The sequence below is a fragment of the Athene noctua genome, chromosome 10 (genome assembly GCF_965140245.1).
Source record: "Athene noctua chromosome 10, bAthNoc1.hap1.1, whole genome shotgun sequence".
Classification (NCBI taxonomy): Eukaryota; Metazoa; Chordata; class Aves; order Strigiformes; family Strigidae; genus Athene; species Athene noctua.
In genome coordinates, this window is record NC_134046.1 from 512507 (window position 1) to 528292 (window position 15786).

Genomic DNA, 15786 nt, shown 5'->3' on the forward strand with positions numbered 1-15786 from the left:
AGGCCGTCGGGTCAGCTGAAGCTCGAGGAGCTTTCCCTTCTCCTCAGCTTGTACTGGACACCGTAAAACACGCGAAGCTCAGTTTACTGATGCTGTACCCCAGCCAGCTGAAAAAGGGGACGTTTTTGCAGAATTAGATCCGCTTGTCAAGTCGGTGGCACGAGAAAGGAAAGGTTTTGTGTCGGTGAAGCTGGTGACGAGCGCTTACATTTGTCTCTTTCCCTGCCTAGATCGAGCGGCTGGAAGTCAGCAGCCTCGCGCAGACCTCCAGTGCGGTGGCCTCCAGCACCGATGGCAGCATCAACGCGGACTCTGTGGATGGGACCCCGGACCCGCAGCGTACGAAAGTGGCTATCACACACCTGCAGCAGAAGATCCTGAAGTTGACCGAGCAGATCAAAATCGAACAAACGGCCCGCGATGACAACGTGGCAGAGTACCTGAAACTGGCCAACAATGCAGACAAGCAGCAGAGCGCCCGCATCAAGCAAGTGTTTGAGAAGAAAAATCAAAAGTCAGCCCAGACCATCTTGCAGCTGCAGAAGAAACTAGAACATTACCATCGAAAACTGCGAGAGATTGAGCAGAATGGGATCCCTCGGCAGCCGAAGGATGTCTTCAGGGATATGCATCAGGGTTTGAAAGATGTGGGAGCGAAAGTCACCGGCTTCAGCGAGGGAGTTGTAGACAGTGTAAAAGGGGGGCTTTCCAGCTTCTCCCAAGCCACGCATTCAGCAGCAGGAGCCGTGGTTTCCAAACCCCGGGAGATTGCCTCCCTCATAAGGAACAAGTTTGGGAGTGCAGACAACATTGCTAATCTGAAAGACTCCCTGGAAGAAGGCCAGGAAGATGGGACGGGAGGCAAGGCTCTAGGTGTTATTCAGAACTTCCAGTCAAGCCCAAAATATGGCAGTGAAGAGGACTGCTCCAGTGCCACATCGGGCTCGGTGGGAGCCAACAGCACAACGGGGGGCCCTGTGGGAGCTTCTAGCTCCAAAACAAACACTCTGGATATGCAGAGCTCAGGGTTTGATGCAATACTGCATGAGATTCAAGAGATTCGGGAGACACAAGCAAGACTGGAAGAATCGTTTGAGGACCTTAAGGTTCGCTATCAGCGGGATTACTCGTTAATCATGCAGACGCTGCAGGAGGAGCGGTACAGGTATGTGCTGTTGTCCTTCGTTTCGGTACTAAGCACTGTGAGTCGCAGGGCGGCGCAGTCCTGGCTCGGCTGCTCAGCAGGCTGTTCCCAGCAGCCTCACTGAGGTGGGAAGTTCTCAGGATTTTGCCCTCCCAGCTTTGTCTTTTGTAAATACCATTGTCTTGCTCTGTACAAGAAAGAAATAGCAAGGAAAAGAGGTTATTTCATGGTGTTTTCAAGACCAAAAGACAAACCAGAGAGGTTTAGAAGGGTGTCCCACAAGATCAGGAGGTTACTATTATCCAGACAGTGTTGTGCCCTGCAACAGTCCTGCAGGGGTTTGGGTCAGGGCGAGAGACTGGACTGTACGTGGGCGATATCCCAACCCTGCCTCTCCAACACTCAGATCCGTATCTGCCAGAGGAAGAGAGATCAGCTTTCTTAGGGCTCCCCCAGAAGGACGGGACCTTGCCCGTGTGCCAGAGCAAGGGTGTCCCCTTCGCTCAGCCCCGTAGCGGCAGGGTTCAGTGACGTTAAATTGTATATCAGGTGCTGGCAGTGCTGATGTCACGTGTGTCTCTGTCACGGATGGCTCTGGGTGTGGGTAACCCATCATCCCATCAGCCCTCTCCTCGCTGCAGTAGGGCCAGGCCCTGACCAGGTCCCCAGGGAGAGGTGACGGTGGCTTCAGGGAGGCAGCCTGGCAGCGTGGGGCAGTCGCCTGCTCCTCCTGCCTCCCCGCCAGGCACCCTGTGGGCTGCTGGGGGGCTTCCCCACTCCCTTCCCCGTGCTGCTGGTGGGAGCAAGCTCCCGTGCCGCCCTGTCCTGTCCAGCCGACGGCCTCGTGTCCGCCCGTCGCATGCCAGGAGCCGGGGCTCGCCCCCAGGCTCCGGAGGGAAGAGCCACCAGCTGCCCTTCTGCAGCCATTTGGGGCGCTGCAGCCTAAATCCACGGGATTCTTAAACCACACTTTTTAAACTTTAAATAACAAACGCAAGGGTCCCATCTCCTCGTCCCGATGGAGCGCCTCAGGCTTTCATAGCGGCGTTGTCCCCGTGGCCGGGCTGTGAAGCCTGCGAGGCTCAGCACAGCTGCTGGGCTGGGGACAGCCGCTTGAGCCTGCCGCCATGGTGTGCGCAGCGCGGCGTGGAGTTGGCCCACAGCTCTTCAGACATGCTGGTGCCAGATCTTTGGGAACACATTTGGAAAGGCTCAGCCTGCTGCGATCCTGTAGAGACAGCAAGCTTTCTGTGGGCTTTGCAAAGCTTGGATAGATAAAGCCAGACCAACGCCACTTTCTAATCCTGCTTTGCGACAATCAGCGACTTGCCTGGCGCTGGCGCCCAGCACGGCAGCTTTGGTTCCCAGTGCCTCATTGTTGTGAAGTCACCTAACGACCTGGAGTTTGGTCTTCACTCTCCAGCAGAGAGGGGCCTGTTGTCTGTCACTGTGCAGGTTTTCACACGTACAGCAGCAGCCATTCATGGTGGAATCACAGTACAGCTGAAGGAGAGGCCTGAAAATACAGTAGAAGCCCTTGGGGACTGGTGTATGTTGCCAGCTAAACTGGCTAGTTATTCCCTCAAAGCATTAGCCAGGTTCATGGAGGTCCTCATCCGTGCCATGGGCAGTCACATCTGCCATGGGCCATTGACCTTTACCGAGTGCTCCCCTGAGGGGAGCCCAGAGCCTCACCACTAACCAAGGCAGCCTCAAGCGAAAAGCTTTGAGGGAACTTGTGTTTGGCTTACAAATGCTTAAAAAGATAGTAATTTAGACCTGGCATTTGGAATGTTGATGCAAATTAATTAAAGATGTGACCCTTCAAGAGGACCAGTCAAACCACACTAAGTGGCCTTGTCTCTGCAGGCTCTCAGAGGTGAGCAGGTAACTGCAGGATCCGCAGGGAGCTCACGGGTTAATTACAGTGAGGTTAATGCCTTATTGTACAAATCTAGATTCTTGTTTGATAGCTGCTGTGTTTTAAACCATCGCGAAGATAAAAGCCAACATCACCCTGAGAACTGGAAGGTTACGTCACGTGTCTGAGGGCAGAGGATGCCGCTGCCTTGGAGAGGGCTGGTGCCTGTTCCGACGACTCGGAACCCACCTCATTCCTCAGCTCTCTTCTGGAAAAATGAAAAGATGGGAATGGAGGTTGTGGTTTGAAGCTGGGAGGCTGGAGATCCAAATTAATCATAACTGGCTTTAAAAGCTATAAATACCTCGTAACTTTGCTCTGTTTCTGGGAAGCTTTCAAAAACAAGCACTGAGTTCCATTAGGGCTCTCAGAGAGAAGTGTTCTGGAGAAGCCTTTGCTCGCAGGGCAGCACTGAGTGTCCGCGTTGTACCTGGAAGCTGGAACAAAGCATGTGCTGTGACGTTTTGTCTCGTGGCCCTTGTACATTTCCTCTTTCTTAGATGTTCTGCCTTTTACAGTTCTGAGCTTTTCTCCTTGCGTGTCCGTGCAGTTGTGTGTATCAGCTGTGGCTTGCGTCGCAGGTTTTCCACAACTCCCTGGATCTCCTCCCTCCCTTTCCTTGCCTCCAGCACCTGCCCATCAGTCCCTGTGGCTGCCGCTTTGCTGCCTGGCTCCTGGGCAGGGACTCGGTGCTGCGGTCGCCCCAGTCCCCCACCCTGGTGGTGCAGGGTGGTCCCTCGGCGAGGCCCTGCCCGCAGCCAGCAGCACAGGACCGCACCGTGCTGCTCCGCCGCGGCTGAGATGTGAGCAGGGAAGATTCTGGTGGCGCCTTGGCCATCGCTGTGTTCCTTCTGCACCAGGAGCAGGCCATGAAATAGCTGTTGCTGATCTCAGCGGTTGGAAGGTGGTGGTTGTTTACTGATACGAGCTATTGAGACTGAAGTAAAGTTCCTGCTGAGTATTTTCTTTCTGTGTGTCCCTTTAGGAACCTGTTTGCATGTGGAGAAATCATGAGCTCACACATTTGGAGTGTAGCCAGCCCGAGGGTTTGGGTTTCTTCCCAAACTTGGCATCCTTGGAAAGGGCATTGAGGTCTCCCACGCTCCTGTCAGGAGGAATCCTTCAGCCAAAATGCTGGACGCTGGTGCTTTCATTTATCTGATCTGTGCTGTAGTCTGATTGCTGGACTTCAGTCTGTTCTCCTGATTTGTTTTATAATAGATGAAAGGTGCTGAACCCTCGAGGCCTAGAAGGGCTGGGGAGGTCTCTCTGGAGCGTGGCTGGGCAGCAGAGGCAGCGCTGGGTGGGACGGGGCTGGCCCGGCCGTGGAGGCCCTGAGCCGTCCCGGGGAGCTGTGCCCTCTGCCAGGGCAGGGCCGGCTGGAGGCACAGCGCGACGCGGGCACGGGGGCAACGCTGCCCCTGCAGACAGACTCCGCTGCTGAGCGCATCTGGGTGACAAATAAAGACCAGATGAAATTTTGTATAACATAGGTATAAAAAGAAGATCCATCTTGGGCGATGCTTGGAGAGAGGTATTGAGCTGTGTCCACAGTGTGCTGTGAAGGTCTTTTAGCGTCGGTTTGGTCAGAGTTTCCTTTACTCACCAGAGCCCTTGCTGAGTGCAGATCAAATGTCTTTTTCATCACGTCCCTCCCTTACCTATGCTCCATTAGCTGTGTATTTTGAAGTTGTTACTTCAAAATACCTTAAAGCTCTTAAAAAGTGAGATGGTCATAATGAGATGGCCTTTTTCAGATCAGTTCTGATTCCCAGGCAGTGGGCTCAGAACATGGGTGGGAATGTGACGTGGCTTCTCTATAGGAAGTGTTTCCGCATCCCAGAGCGACACCCCAGCACCGCTCTGGTGTCTGCTGTACGCACATCCCTGGCCTTCCCCCAGAGACTTGCGACAGTCAGCACTGGTCTCTTACACAGAAAAGTTTCTGTGCTGCAGCTTGTTAAGCGAGAGGCTAGCAATTTCACATAGCTAGTGAAAAAATAATTCCTGAAATCCAACGAGGAATTTTCTGTACCTGAAATAAACTGGGATTTGATCATTCGGGCCACTGCTATATTCACAGAGAGGTTTAGAGTCTGTTGCATAGACACCAGCACTCACACGTTAGAGAGGGAAGTGCGAGTATAACTGAACCCTATTGACAGGTGTCCCATCCCTTTTATTTTTGTAATACCTCTGAGTTAAATGTGAACCATCCTCCAGTAGGAAAACTCTGGCTTTGGGCCCTGCCAGTCACATGAACCCCTCTTAGCTTTTCTAATTTGAACACCAGTAGAAAACAGCAGGGAAAAAAAATCTTTTTCGAAATTGTAGATAATGGGACAAGGAGTGAGAAGTAAATGAGTGGAGGAAATGTAATTTAAAAAATAAGTGGGTGCATTTGCAAGGGGGTGTGGGTTGTTTTTTTTTAATAACCCAGTTCCAGCAGTTGCCTAGCACAGCAGTCTCTGAAAGCTCAGATGGTTCTTGGGTGCAAACTGCAAAAGCTCTGGGGTCAGGCAGGGAGGTGCAGCGTGGTTCGGGGACAAGCCGTAGCCCTGCATTCAGGGCAGGGAGGGCCGGAGCCAGCCCTTCCGCTAAGCACGTTGCGCTTGAACTCTTAACTGTATGGATTTGCAGGGGCTCCTTAAGTTTCCTGTAGATTGAGACAGTTTTGAAATAATTAAAATACAATTGTTTCTTGTTGGAGAACAGGATTTAAGCTGCCTGGCAACAGCCTTTTGATGAAGGGCATTTATGTGGGAGGAGATTAAAATACATAATTGTTATATTTTCAGAAATGCTTAAGTCCCTTTTTATGTAATAAAGCCCCTGGAGACCTTTGTAATATATTAACAAACTGAATATATTTCAAGTAATTGATGCTGCCTTTGGGATTTAGCGTGGGTTTAGTTGTGATTTCTTGGTTGTTGTCAAGTTGAGGTTTTTTTAAGTTGGGTGTGAACAAATGGCAATATTAATTATCTGGGCTCCTCCTTCATTAGCCAGCCTTCACGTGGCTATTCCCTTGTTTGCAGCTCGTTGTTCCTGGGGAACCAGTTCTCCCGTGTGCCCTGTCTGGGTTGCCAGGACTGCCCTGAGCCGTGTGAGCGGGCGCTTGTCTCAGTCTCTCTCCTGGCTGACCACACGTGTTTCATTCCTGGAAGATGCTGTGCTACGTCTCACTCCTTGGTTTAGAGCAATATTGCATTGGGAATGGAAATTAAAATTCTCTTCAGACTTTGCAACTAAAAACAGAATCCCAAGACTATTTTTAAAGGCTAGCTTTTGCCTACAGATTCTGAGTATCTGGCTGGTGAAGCACCAAAAAAATATTGAGAAAAACCGAGAAACAGTATTTTTGTTGTAGTTTCAGAACTTGTAATTAAACTCTTAATTCTAGATAAATATTGTTTATTCATTTTATGCATGTGTGTGCATGTATGAATTAAATTCAGTTGGAGTCAGAGAGGAGCTGAGATTAAACCAAGGAATTATCTACGTTGAGTTCCTTAGAAATTTCTCAGTTACTAGTATCAGGGGTCAGGTGGTAAGAGCTGCACAGTAAGCTTTTTCCATGCTGCTATGGTGAAAATCAGAGTGGAAAACCCCAAGGCCCACAGTAGCTGTACCCGTGCCTTAGCGAGCATCGGGGCCGTCGCTCCTCATGAACCAGGAGTGAGAAACGAGCGGGGGGGGTGGATGGTGCCCAGCTTGCTGCGCCTGACCCTGGGGCTGTGGCCTTGCACTCTGTCTGTGTTTACCTTTTGGAAGTATTAGAAATAGTTGACTGAATTTAAAAAGGTACTAAGGCTCGAGTTGCTTGTAAATTTGGACTTGAAATTCCAAAAATGAAGTGCTATGTACAAATGCAAAGTATCCCTAATGTATTTTGAAAGTGCTAAAATAACATTATGGAGCGATCATTGAAGTCAATTTAAAACTCCCTCAATAAGAAACAAAACTGTATCTCAGAACTGTTGTAACTCAGTTATTTTGGGCCACCCTCTTCCTCGGGACGGCGCCCAGGCCATTCACCAGTAGCAAACTGAAAAACAAGCCTGTAGGTTAATGATTCATGTGCCCTCCTTATAAATGAGATGGTCTTTGCTGGTTAAGTTGCATCATTCATGGGAGATAAAGAAAAAATAAGTCAAGGATACCCACGTGACCTCACATGTAGAGCTCAGACAGGACGATCGTGTGCTCTGAGGCATTGGTCACGTTTTATTTCTGGATCATTTTTATGCCCATTGCTGTTCCTAGTGTAGATGAAAATGCTGAAGAGCTTATAGTATTAGAAGGAAACTGGTTTACACAGAAGTTTGGGGAGTAAGTTACTCTATTCTAAGAGGCCTTCCACTGTAATGTGTGTGTTTGTAATGACTGAGGGGGCCATACTGGTTTTCAGTAACAAGTCTGTGATGTCCATTGCTCCATTGTTACTGGTGTAATTTTGCTGTCCTCTTCTTATTAAAGCTGCTGAACCATGTGTGTCATTTTTAGATGTGAAAGACTCGAAGAGCAGCTAAATGACCTGACGGAGCTCCACCAGAATGAGATCCTCAATTTAAAACAGGAGCTGGCCAGCATGGAGGAGAAAATTGCCTATCAGTCCTACGAGCGAGCCCGGGACATCCAGGTGGGTGACAGGCACGAGGAGACTCCAGTCCTGCCTTCCACCCGCTCTTTCTGGAACTCACTCGCTTTTGAAATACTTCCGTCATTCGATATTTGCTTTTAGGCCTTGTAGCTTTATTGCTAAACTGCATATCGACGAGTTCTGGAAGGGCCTTTATTGCATCTCTGCCCCTCGGGCATCTCTCCAAGTAAGGGCTTGTGTAAGGAGGGGCTGTGCCCGTGCGCCGGCAGACGGGTTCGATGCAGAGCGAGCCTGCCGCTTGGTCCGGAGCAGAGCTTCCAGATGAGCTGTAGCCAAGTGGAGGCCTGCGTCCACTTTTCGTACAGGGTTTTGTAGGGTTCACTGACCTGAACACTTCTTTTTACAGTAGCGTTCCCAGTAAACGGACCCGAGGTTTGTTTCTCAAGGGTGTGTTTCTGTGTCACTAATTTTAGAGCAGCGGTCACGAGCGTTTAAGGAAAAATGGCTTTGTGTATCCACTGCATTGAGGCAGGAAACAATTCTTTCTGTCGGTTTTGCCCAAATAAGGAGGTATTTTTAAAGAAGTTTCTTTCGGTCTGTAAAAGACCAAAGCTATGGAAACGGGGATTTTGAAGCTGGAGGGCCTTCCACAGAGCAAGAGACCTGGGAAATGATCTGAGCAGCCGCTAAACCTCACAAAGAAAGGCCTATTCAGAATTAGGTCTATCGTCCATTTTAAATACTTTCTGTGCTAGTTTTAGCAGGCATCTCGGTTCTGATCACTGATGTGAGATATTTATAGCGTGAGCAGAGAATTGTAGGTCAGAGTTCTCCCTCCTTCCTCCCCCCGAAGTGCTTCAGCCAGGTGGTTTCCTCTGGAGACAGAGCAGGCTGTGCTTCCAGCACGCTTGTAGGTCCAGCTGCAGGTCCAGCTGGGTCAGTGGCCTTCCAGGCTGCCCGCTGCTGGAGGAGGCCGAGCACCTCTGCCCCGTGCTTTCGGGGACTGTAACTGAAGAGAAGCCCTCACAGGAGATGATCTTTAATGTCCCTTCCAACCCAGCCTGTTCTGTGATTTTGTGTTTCACTGACCTCCACAGGCACGATGCTGTGACAGAGAAAGGTAGCGGGTGACACGTGACCTCTAAGTTCAGGTTAAAACAAGTCAGTGTCTGTGGACAGTGGTGCCATGGCCTGGGGGAATGTTCCAATATTCAGGTTTTGTTCTCCTCTCTAATTTAACACAGCAGGAAGAAGCAAGGTTGAAAACTTAAACTGAAATGGGGATTTCTCAATAGCTTTTTTAAATCTTCACTTTATGATTCAGTGCTTTTAGTGTAAATTTGCAAATTGGGACAGACTGTTCCTCAGCAGTGCTGAGGAAAAGGTAAGCGTTGAGTTTTCCTGCATGAAAAACCAGTTAAGAGCATGGGCTGATGTTGCAGAGGAACAGTCCCAGTTCTTTTTTCAGTGATCAGCCCGAGAGAGACTGCTGCTTGCTGCAGACTTCTTGGTGTTAACCAAAGTTGGCCTTGATGTCTGAGAAAAGCAACTCTGAGTCAGGATTAATGGGAAAATTCTAACTTTGTATCTGCAAGAGTAGAAATGTCTCAGTCACCCCCAAGTCAGCGCTGCTTTAGAGGTGTTGTTTTGTACAGGACAGTCTCCTCCTTCCACGTACTTCCTAGAGGCTGTTTCATAAATCTCATGCCTCCGACCCTTCTCCCAGACATCTCCCTTCTCCAGCCCTTGCAGTGTCACCTGGAGCTCTGCCAGTGCCCCAGCTTGCTGCAGTCTGGAGGAGGGGATCTTCCTCCTGTGACGCCAGCTGTGCAGTCCCACCCTCGCTACTCTCACACCTTTCCCTGGGCTCGTTCAGGTCCCTGAGTGAGCAGAGCGTGGCCGAGCCTTTTTGGTTAGTTATTTTTGTTGACTTTCTCTGTCAGGTTGACTAGAGAGTTGAATGGGCTCACAGAAGCGTTGATAAGCACAAGCCACTGCAAGGAAAGGGATGGAAATGAGAGGCTCTGGGAATACACATCCCAGAAGAGGAGGAGGAGGAGTGCTGGCTAGACACAGCACCTCGGTACCCTCAGTGTTCTCCTGAAACCAAGGCTGAAGTGAGCAGCTCGCTGGGTAGCCCCCCCCTTCCGGACAAGGGCTGTCTGAGGGCTGTCAGCATCCTCCTCCCCTGGGCCCGGCAGGAGGGCAGGGAGGATGGTGGGGCCTGAGGTGACGGTCCAACCGTGCAGGGACAGGCAGCTGAAGTGTGTTTCGACTAAGGCTGACTCCTGCCCGGCCTGTCAGCTCTCTGACGAGCCTCTCTGGCGTCAGTGAGGTGCCGTGGTCGTTACAGACTGCCGTGCCTTGTTCATGAGGGGCTCCTCACCCTCGGTCCCGTGCAGTGCCGCGGCTTGCTCCGCGCCCAGCGCGGCGGCCCGTGTCCCGCGGGTGGTGCGGAAGGCACACGGGTGGCCTGGGTCGGCCTCGTCGGTCAGGGGAGGGCCGTGGGCCGCCCGCCGCGGGGGACGTGTGGGTGCTGGTGGCCCAGCGCTGTGTTCTTGCTGGCAGGAGGCCCTGGAAGCGTGCCAGACCCGCATCTCCAAGATGGAGCTGCAGCAGCAGCAGCAGCAAGTGGTGCAGCTGGAGGGGCTGGAGAACGCCACGGCCAGGAACCTGCTGGGGAAGTTCATCAACATCCTCCTGGCTGTCATGGCCGTCCTGCTCGTCTTCGTCTCCACTGTGGCCAACTGCGTCGTGCCCCTCATGAAGACTCGCAATAGGACGTTCAGCACTTTATTTATAGTGGTTTTCATTGCCTTTTTGTGGAAGCACTGGGACGCCATCACCGGCTACTTGGAACGGTTCTTGTCTCCCCCCAGATGATGGCGGCAGGAATTGGCTGCGTCGGCCTCCTCCCGGCGCTCTTGGTGAGCAAGCGTGGCAAAGATTAGTCAGCAACTACTCCGCTGAAGTTTTAAAGTGTCCGAGTGAATTTGTTTACATTTAGAATAACGTTTTTTCTCTGCGAGATGCATTGCAATAGTATTTTTTAGATTTTATTCAAGAACTCTTTTTGGCGAGAATCCTGGATAATTTTTATGTAGCATGGTTCTCTTTGGATGCAAATCTTAAGATTCTTTAAAGTGTACAAAAGAAATAAATAAAATACAGAAATTTGGAGCATACCAATGGGCAATTTAAATTGTGGCTTGAACTACTGTACTAAACCTGTCAGGAAGAAGAGAACGTGGTTAGCTTAAGATGAGCAAAGCTAAATCTAGTGCACAGCCTTGAATGATGGTACCACAGCAAACCTGTAACACTAAACTTTTACTGTGAAGTCTGCTCACATTCCATGTCCAAATGTATGCATTCAGAGTGGTTTCTTTCCTTAACGAGAAAAACAACAGCGTGTGGATCTCTCTCCCAGCTCAGCGTCTGGGTTCGCGCTCTGTGCTAACCTGACTCACAATAACTCTGTAAGGCTGGCTGACTTTGCTGGGCGTATGAAGTGGAAGCCTCATGCCATACACAGTAACTGCACAGTCGTGCTACAGTATTTTGAAGTAGTCCTTGAAATACTTATCTTTAAGCAGAAGCCCTTGGTCGCACTTTTAAGGTTTTTTTTATATATGTATATTCACAGATTTAAAAAAAATCCAAACAGCATACTTGAAGAGTGTAATACTCAAACTCTCAGTGCTTCCTTATTGTTTCTAATAGGATTTTTTATTATAATTATTATTATTATTATTGGGGGTTTTTTTGGAAGGGGTTGGGAGGGTCATTACTTTTTTTTCCTTTTAAATAAAGAAGTGATGTTTTTAAATGAAGAAATGCGTGAATAATTGTGAGCCGTCTTGTCCTGAAACAGTTTTGAGGAGGGCAGAGAGTAGTTTCTAGTGCCAGCCTGTCTGGAACGCAGCGCTCTTCATATGCCATTTATCTGTCCTCCTGAGCATACAGATGCAGCATCATGAAAAACATCTATCTTCTCCACACATTTTTGCCATGTAGGGCTTTTTTTTTCTTTTTCCAGATGTGAATGAGAGTATGTTTATGTTTCTCATTTGCACGTCACCTCTCATTCCTGGCCTCAGGATAAGAATAAGGAATTTCTCTTCATCCCTTCCTAGGGAAAAGACAGGTTCTTTTAAGGAAGAAATACTGAATCAACAGTCCACTTAAAAGAATGGTTGTCTCAGAAATATCTCTGATTTTTAAATAAACCCCTAAAAAGAGAAACCAAAGTTTTCCTCCTGTCAGGCTCTGGTAAGACCATTTGTGTGTCTGTGTCGAGATCTTCCTTGTACACTGTGTGTGCGGTGTGCCATGGAGAGCACCCTCTTCTCCAGCCGCGGGGGCAAGGGCTGGGTGTAGATTCCTCTTCAAAGCTCTGAAGGCGATGCCAGCTTCCAGTGTAACTCCCGAGGCCTGGCAGCACGCTGTTGCTGGTGCCCTGCTGGCACTGGCAGGCAGGCTTCCTGTCCAAGGCAGCGGTGTTTGCTCTCTGCTGGTTTTGTGACTGGTGTCCACTGTAGCAAAGCCAAGATTCAGCTTCTGTCTCCATGAAATCCAAAAAGACTCCAGGATTCTCTTTCAAACCATTTATGGTGTTTAGTTAGATCTTACTGTTTTCCTTCCTTCCAGGCTTAAGTTCCCTCTAGGAACCAAATGTTGCCCAAGTGACCTAAACCGGTTGAAATCATACATACACCTGTACAGAACATGTACATCAAAGATAGATAGATAGATAGATAGATAGATAGATAGATAGATAGATGGATGTAGATGGAAGCCTAGGACTTTATGCTATGACACAAATTCTGGGTTCTGAGAAGTTCCCTCAAACTAGGTTAACAGCCTGGAGGGTCTTCTGGTTGCCAGTGGAGGCAAGCCCTCTGCTGCCCAACCATCCTTCCTCCTTCTGTCCGTTTTTTCCATAGTCACAGGAAACTCAGGTACAGCCCTCCCAGGGATCCCAGCACACCTCTGTCACCACCTGCACTAATCTGCTCCTGTCCTACTTAAAACACAGATTGCCAATTGCAGCTGACTCAAGCCAAAAATAGTCATGCTTTCTACAGAGTTGCAGATGGAGCAAAGATCATGTTAACATTCCCTCCCTAGACCATGCTTCTAGCTCCAGTGAAACCATTCTGTTTACCATCCTTCTCTGGCTGATTCCAATTACGTGGGTAACTATCATCTTCCCCTTACATGTTTTCTGTCAGAAACAAAGGTGTGAATAACAGTAAGAACTGATTTGGCACATAATCGAGAAGCTTTGTTGCCTTTATTTCTGAAACCTGGCCTTTACACCTCTGGTTTTCTCTGTTCTGATCACACTAGAATTGCTCATGGTAGGTTTTTATGTGCTCAGTGTAGGAAGGAGTTGAAAGCCAATGGATCTGGACACTCGGTGCCACTCATCCATAGTATCTGAAGAAGTGTTTGTCTCTCCTTTATATCCCGACTTTGTTTAGTGTCTCAACTCTGTGTTGTCTTCAGTAAATATCATTTGCTAATCTGCCAGAAGGCACAGGCTTAATAGAAACTTATCACCTCAAAACTGTTTGGTGAAGGCCATGTACATATGGTTCTGGACAATGTCTGTCTGTCTGTCTCTTTCTCTCTCGACAGTTTCTTCCATTCCAGAAAGTTGTCTGCAGTAATGCCATGTATGATGCTGCATCCACTTTTCATATCCTAACACAACTGCCATGTGTTTTGCCTTTTGCATTAGCAGAACATTTTGGGGTTTCCCTTCCTCTTCAATTTGAAGGTCTGTGATGATTTCCGATAGCTTAACAATGATTATATTGTTGGAAATGTGATTCTAGCTTTAAAGCTCCCTCTCCTTGTAAGTGGTTGTGTTTGCTTTCTTGATGAAGTGTTTCTGGATGACGTGTAGAGGACAGTTTCCGCCATGGATGTGAGTGTGCGTGTGAGTACCTTTTTTATTAGCCTTCCTTATGGGTGTAAACTTTTTAGTGGCCATCTCGGAGTTGCAGAATGTTTCCCAAAGCATTTTATATTCAGAGTTGACATGATTCTGAAATTGCTTAGATATGTTTAGCACACATCAACTTGGCTATAAAAAGGGAAGAATATAATGGACTGTGTTAGTTCAAAAAGCAGCAGCTCTTCATTGAAATTCCATGGTTCAGATGAAGTTCATCTGCTTCCCCCATTTCCTTTCTCAGTGTAAAGAAAGAAAATCTTGATGCAAAAAAATTTACCATGTAAAATTTTATAAAGTTCTCTTTTCTCTCAGGCTCATTAATTTAGTTTAATGATACTCGGCATGCTCACAGCAGTTATTTCATTGGTTTATTCCAATCCTATGAGTTCTTAGGGTCTGATCAGATTAAATGCTGACTTCTGTACATGTTGCACTGGGACAGAAAAGCACTGTCTTTCAGCTTTGAAAATATGCATTTTTTAATTAAACAAGCAGCATTATAACAAAAGAAGCCAAGCTATGAAGGGGTTCAAGACTGAGTAGTTTTGCCAGTTTTTAAGTGAATTCTGAATGTGGCTAAAGAGTTAAAAACCCTGTGTGTCTGTGTTGTGTATGCCAGGTGGTATAGTAGTAGGCAATTGACTTAGCTGTAAGTGTGTTTTAAAAGTGTAAAAAAATAAACAGAAAAACTCACTTGCACGGGTTGAAAAGTACAGAAATGACACTTGTGAACGTAACACTGTAGTTTATAGGTCTTAAGCTGCTAATTGTTGAGAGAGATTTACATTTGTCTTGTCTGATTGTCGCAGATTTATCTGTGACACTTTTACTGTATATAAAAAACTTTAAATAAAGACCTCAGCTATTAACACTGGCCTGGTTTGGATGTTTGGGGCAGGAGGGGACTGGGGGGAGGGGGCTGGTGAGCAAGAAAAAGGAATGTGTTAAAACCGTACTGAGCCCTAATAACTTCAAATTTGAACAAGTTCTCCATAGACCCGATACCCGACTTCATCCCAGCACCAACCATACGCCACAGGCAGGAATAAACTGGCTGCGCTGTTGGTCTCTGCGGGCAGAGGAAGAGGAGGAGCAGCACTGCATTCTTCCTCACCCGTTTCCTTCCCTGCCTCTCCCAGGGTCACCGCCGTGCCCGCAGGTGTGGGGTTTGCACCCGGCAGCGTTTCTCTGCCCCCGTCCCGGAGCCGGGTGCCGTTAGAGAGGTGACGTGCCCGGAGGCGGCTGCCTCGGAAGAGCCGGGGCTGGTGGGTGCCCCCCCTCTGCGCGGGTCTGTAACCCGGGCTGCCCGGCTGGGGAGGGCTGGGGCTGCCTCTCGCTTCTCGGAGTTGTACAGGATAGTGCAAATGAAAACTAAAACCCTTGGCGGGCTGCGGGCCCAGGCCGGTGCCCAGCGGCACAGGCAGGGCGAGGTGCAGTTCTAGCCTGGCCTGTACTTCTCACCGGGTGTTGCCGTGGAGCAGCGCTGGGCCCCGGCTCCGCTCTGCCGGGGAAGAATCCAGCTGGCAGGACGGGGTTCCCTCACCCAGAGCCCACCCCCTCTTCTCCGAGGAACGGCGACAGCCCAGAGGATGTTGGCTGGGCCATCACTCAACAAGTATTCTGCCTACTGCATTTCATAGAAGAATTTCTGAATTCTTTAGTACTTGTACAATCTGGAAGCGAGCAGATTCCTCACCAATGTGAAGAAAATACTCATTCCACTTGTTTTTTGGTCACATGGCCTAAAGAACACAGAACCAAGAAGGGAATAGCAAACACTTTTGTAAGAGGGAAGAGACCCAAGTATTTTTCTCTGTTTTCACAAAAAGCTGCAAGTGCTGTAAAACCAGCAAGAGGTCAAAAAGCAAAAGTAGCTATTTGCAGGGATTTTCTCCCCACAACCAGAATGCAAATTCCAAGGTTATGGATGAAGCAAGTGCAATCATACTTTTGCTAGAGCTGTCTGGCTCAAGACAGGACATGGGTGCTGGTTGTGAAGTTTAATGTTTCTGTGTTCTGGGGCAGCCACCTGGTAGGTGCTGGTTGGACTCTACGGTTGTTGAACACGGCTCAGGATCAACAGGGGGTATAATGACCGCGCGTGGAAGCAGGGGCCTTCTACTCCCACGTCAACAGTTTTAATCCCGTAATTT

At 48.8% G+C, this 15786-nt stretch overlaps 1 protein-coding gene across 9 annotated transcripts in view; it reads left to right on the forward strand.

Moving 5' to 3' along the window:
• The window catches only part of TMCC1 (transmembrane and coiled-coil domain family 1), a 112133-nt gene extending 97643 nt beyond the window's left edge, over positions 1-14490 (forward strand). For 6 of the 9 annotated variants that reach the window (XM_074914099.1, XM_074914095.1, XM_074914097.1 and 3 more), the window contains 3 exons: positions 231-1165; positions 7572-7707; positions 10237-14490. In XM_074914099.1, coding sequence (XP_074770200.1) covers positions 231-1165; positions 7572-7707; positions 10237-10551 — 1386 coding nt within the window. In that variant the 3' untranslated portion in view covers positions 10552-14490. The remainder of the gene's footprint in view (positions 1-230; positions 1166-7571; positions 7708-10236) is intronic. The other 3 variants (XM_074914103.1, XM_074914102.1, XM_074914101.1) reach the window with 1 other exon arrangement.
• Positions 14491-15786: the final 1296 nt, after the last annotated feature.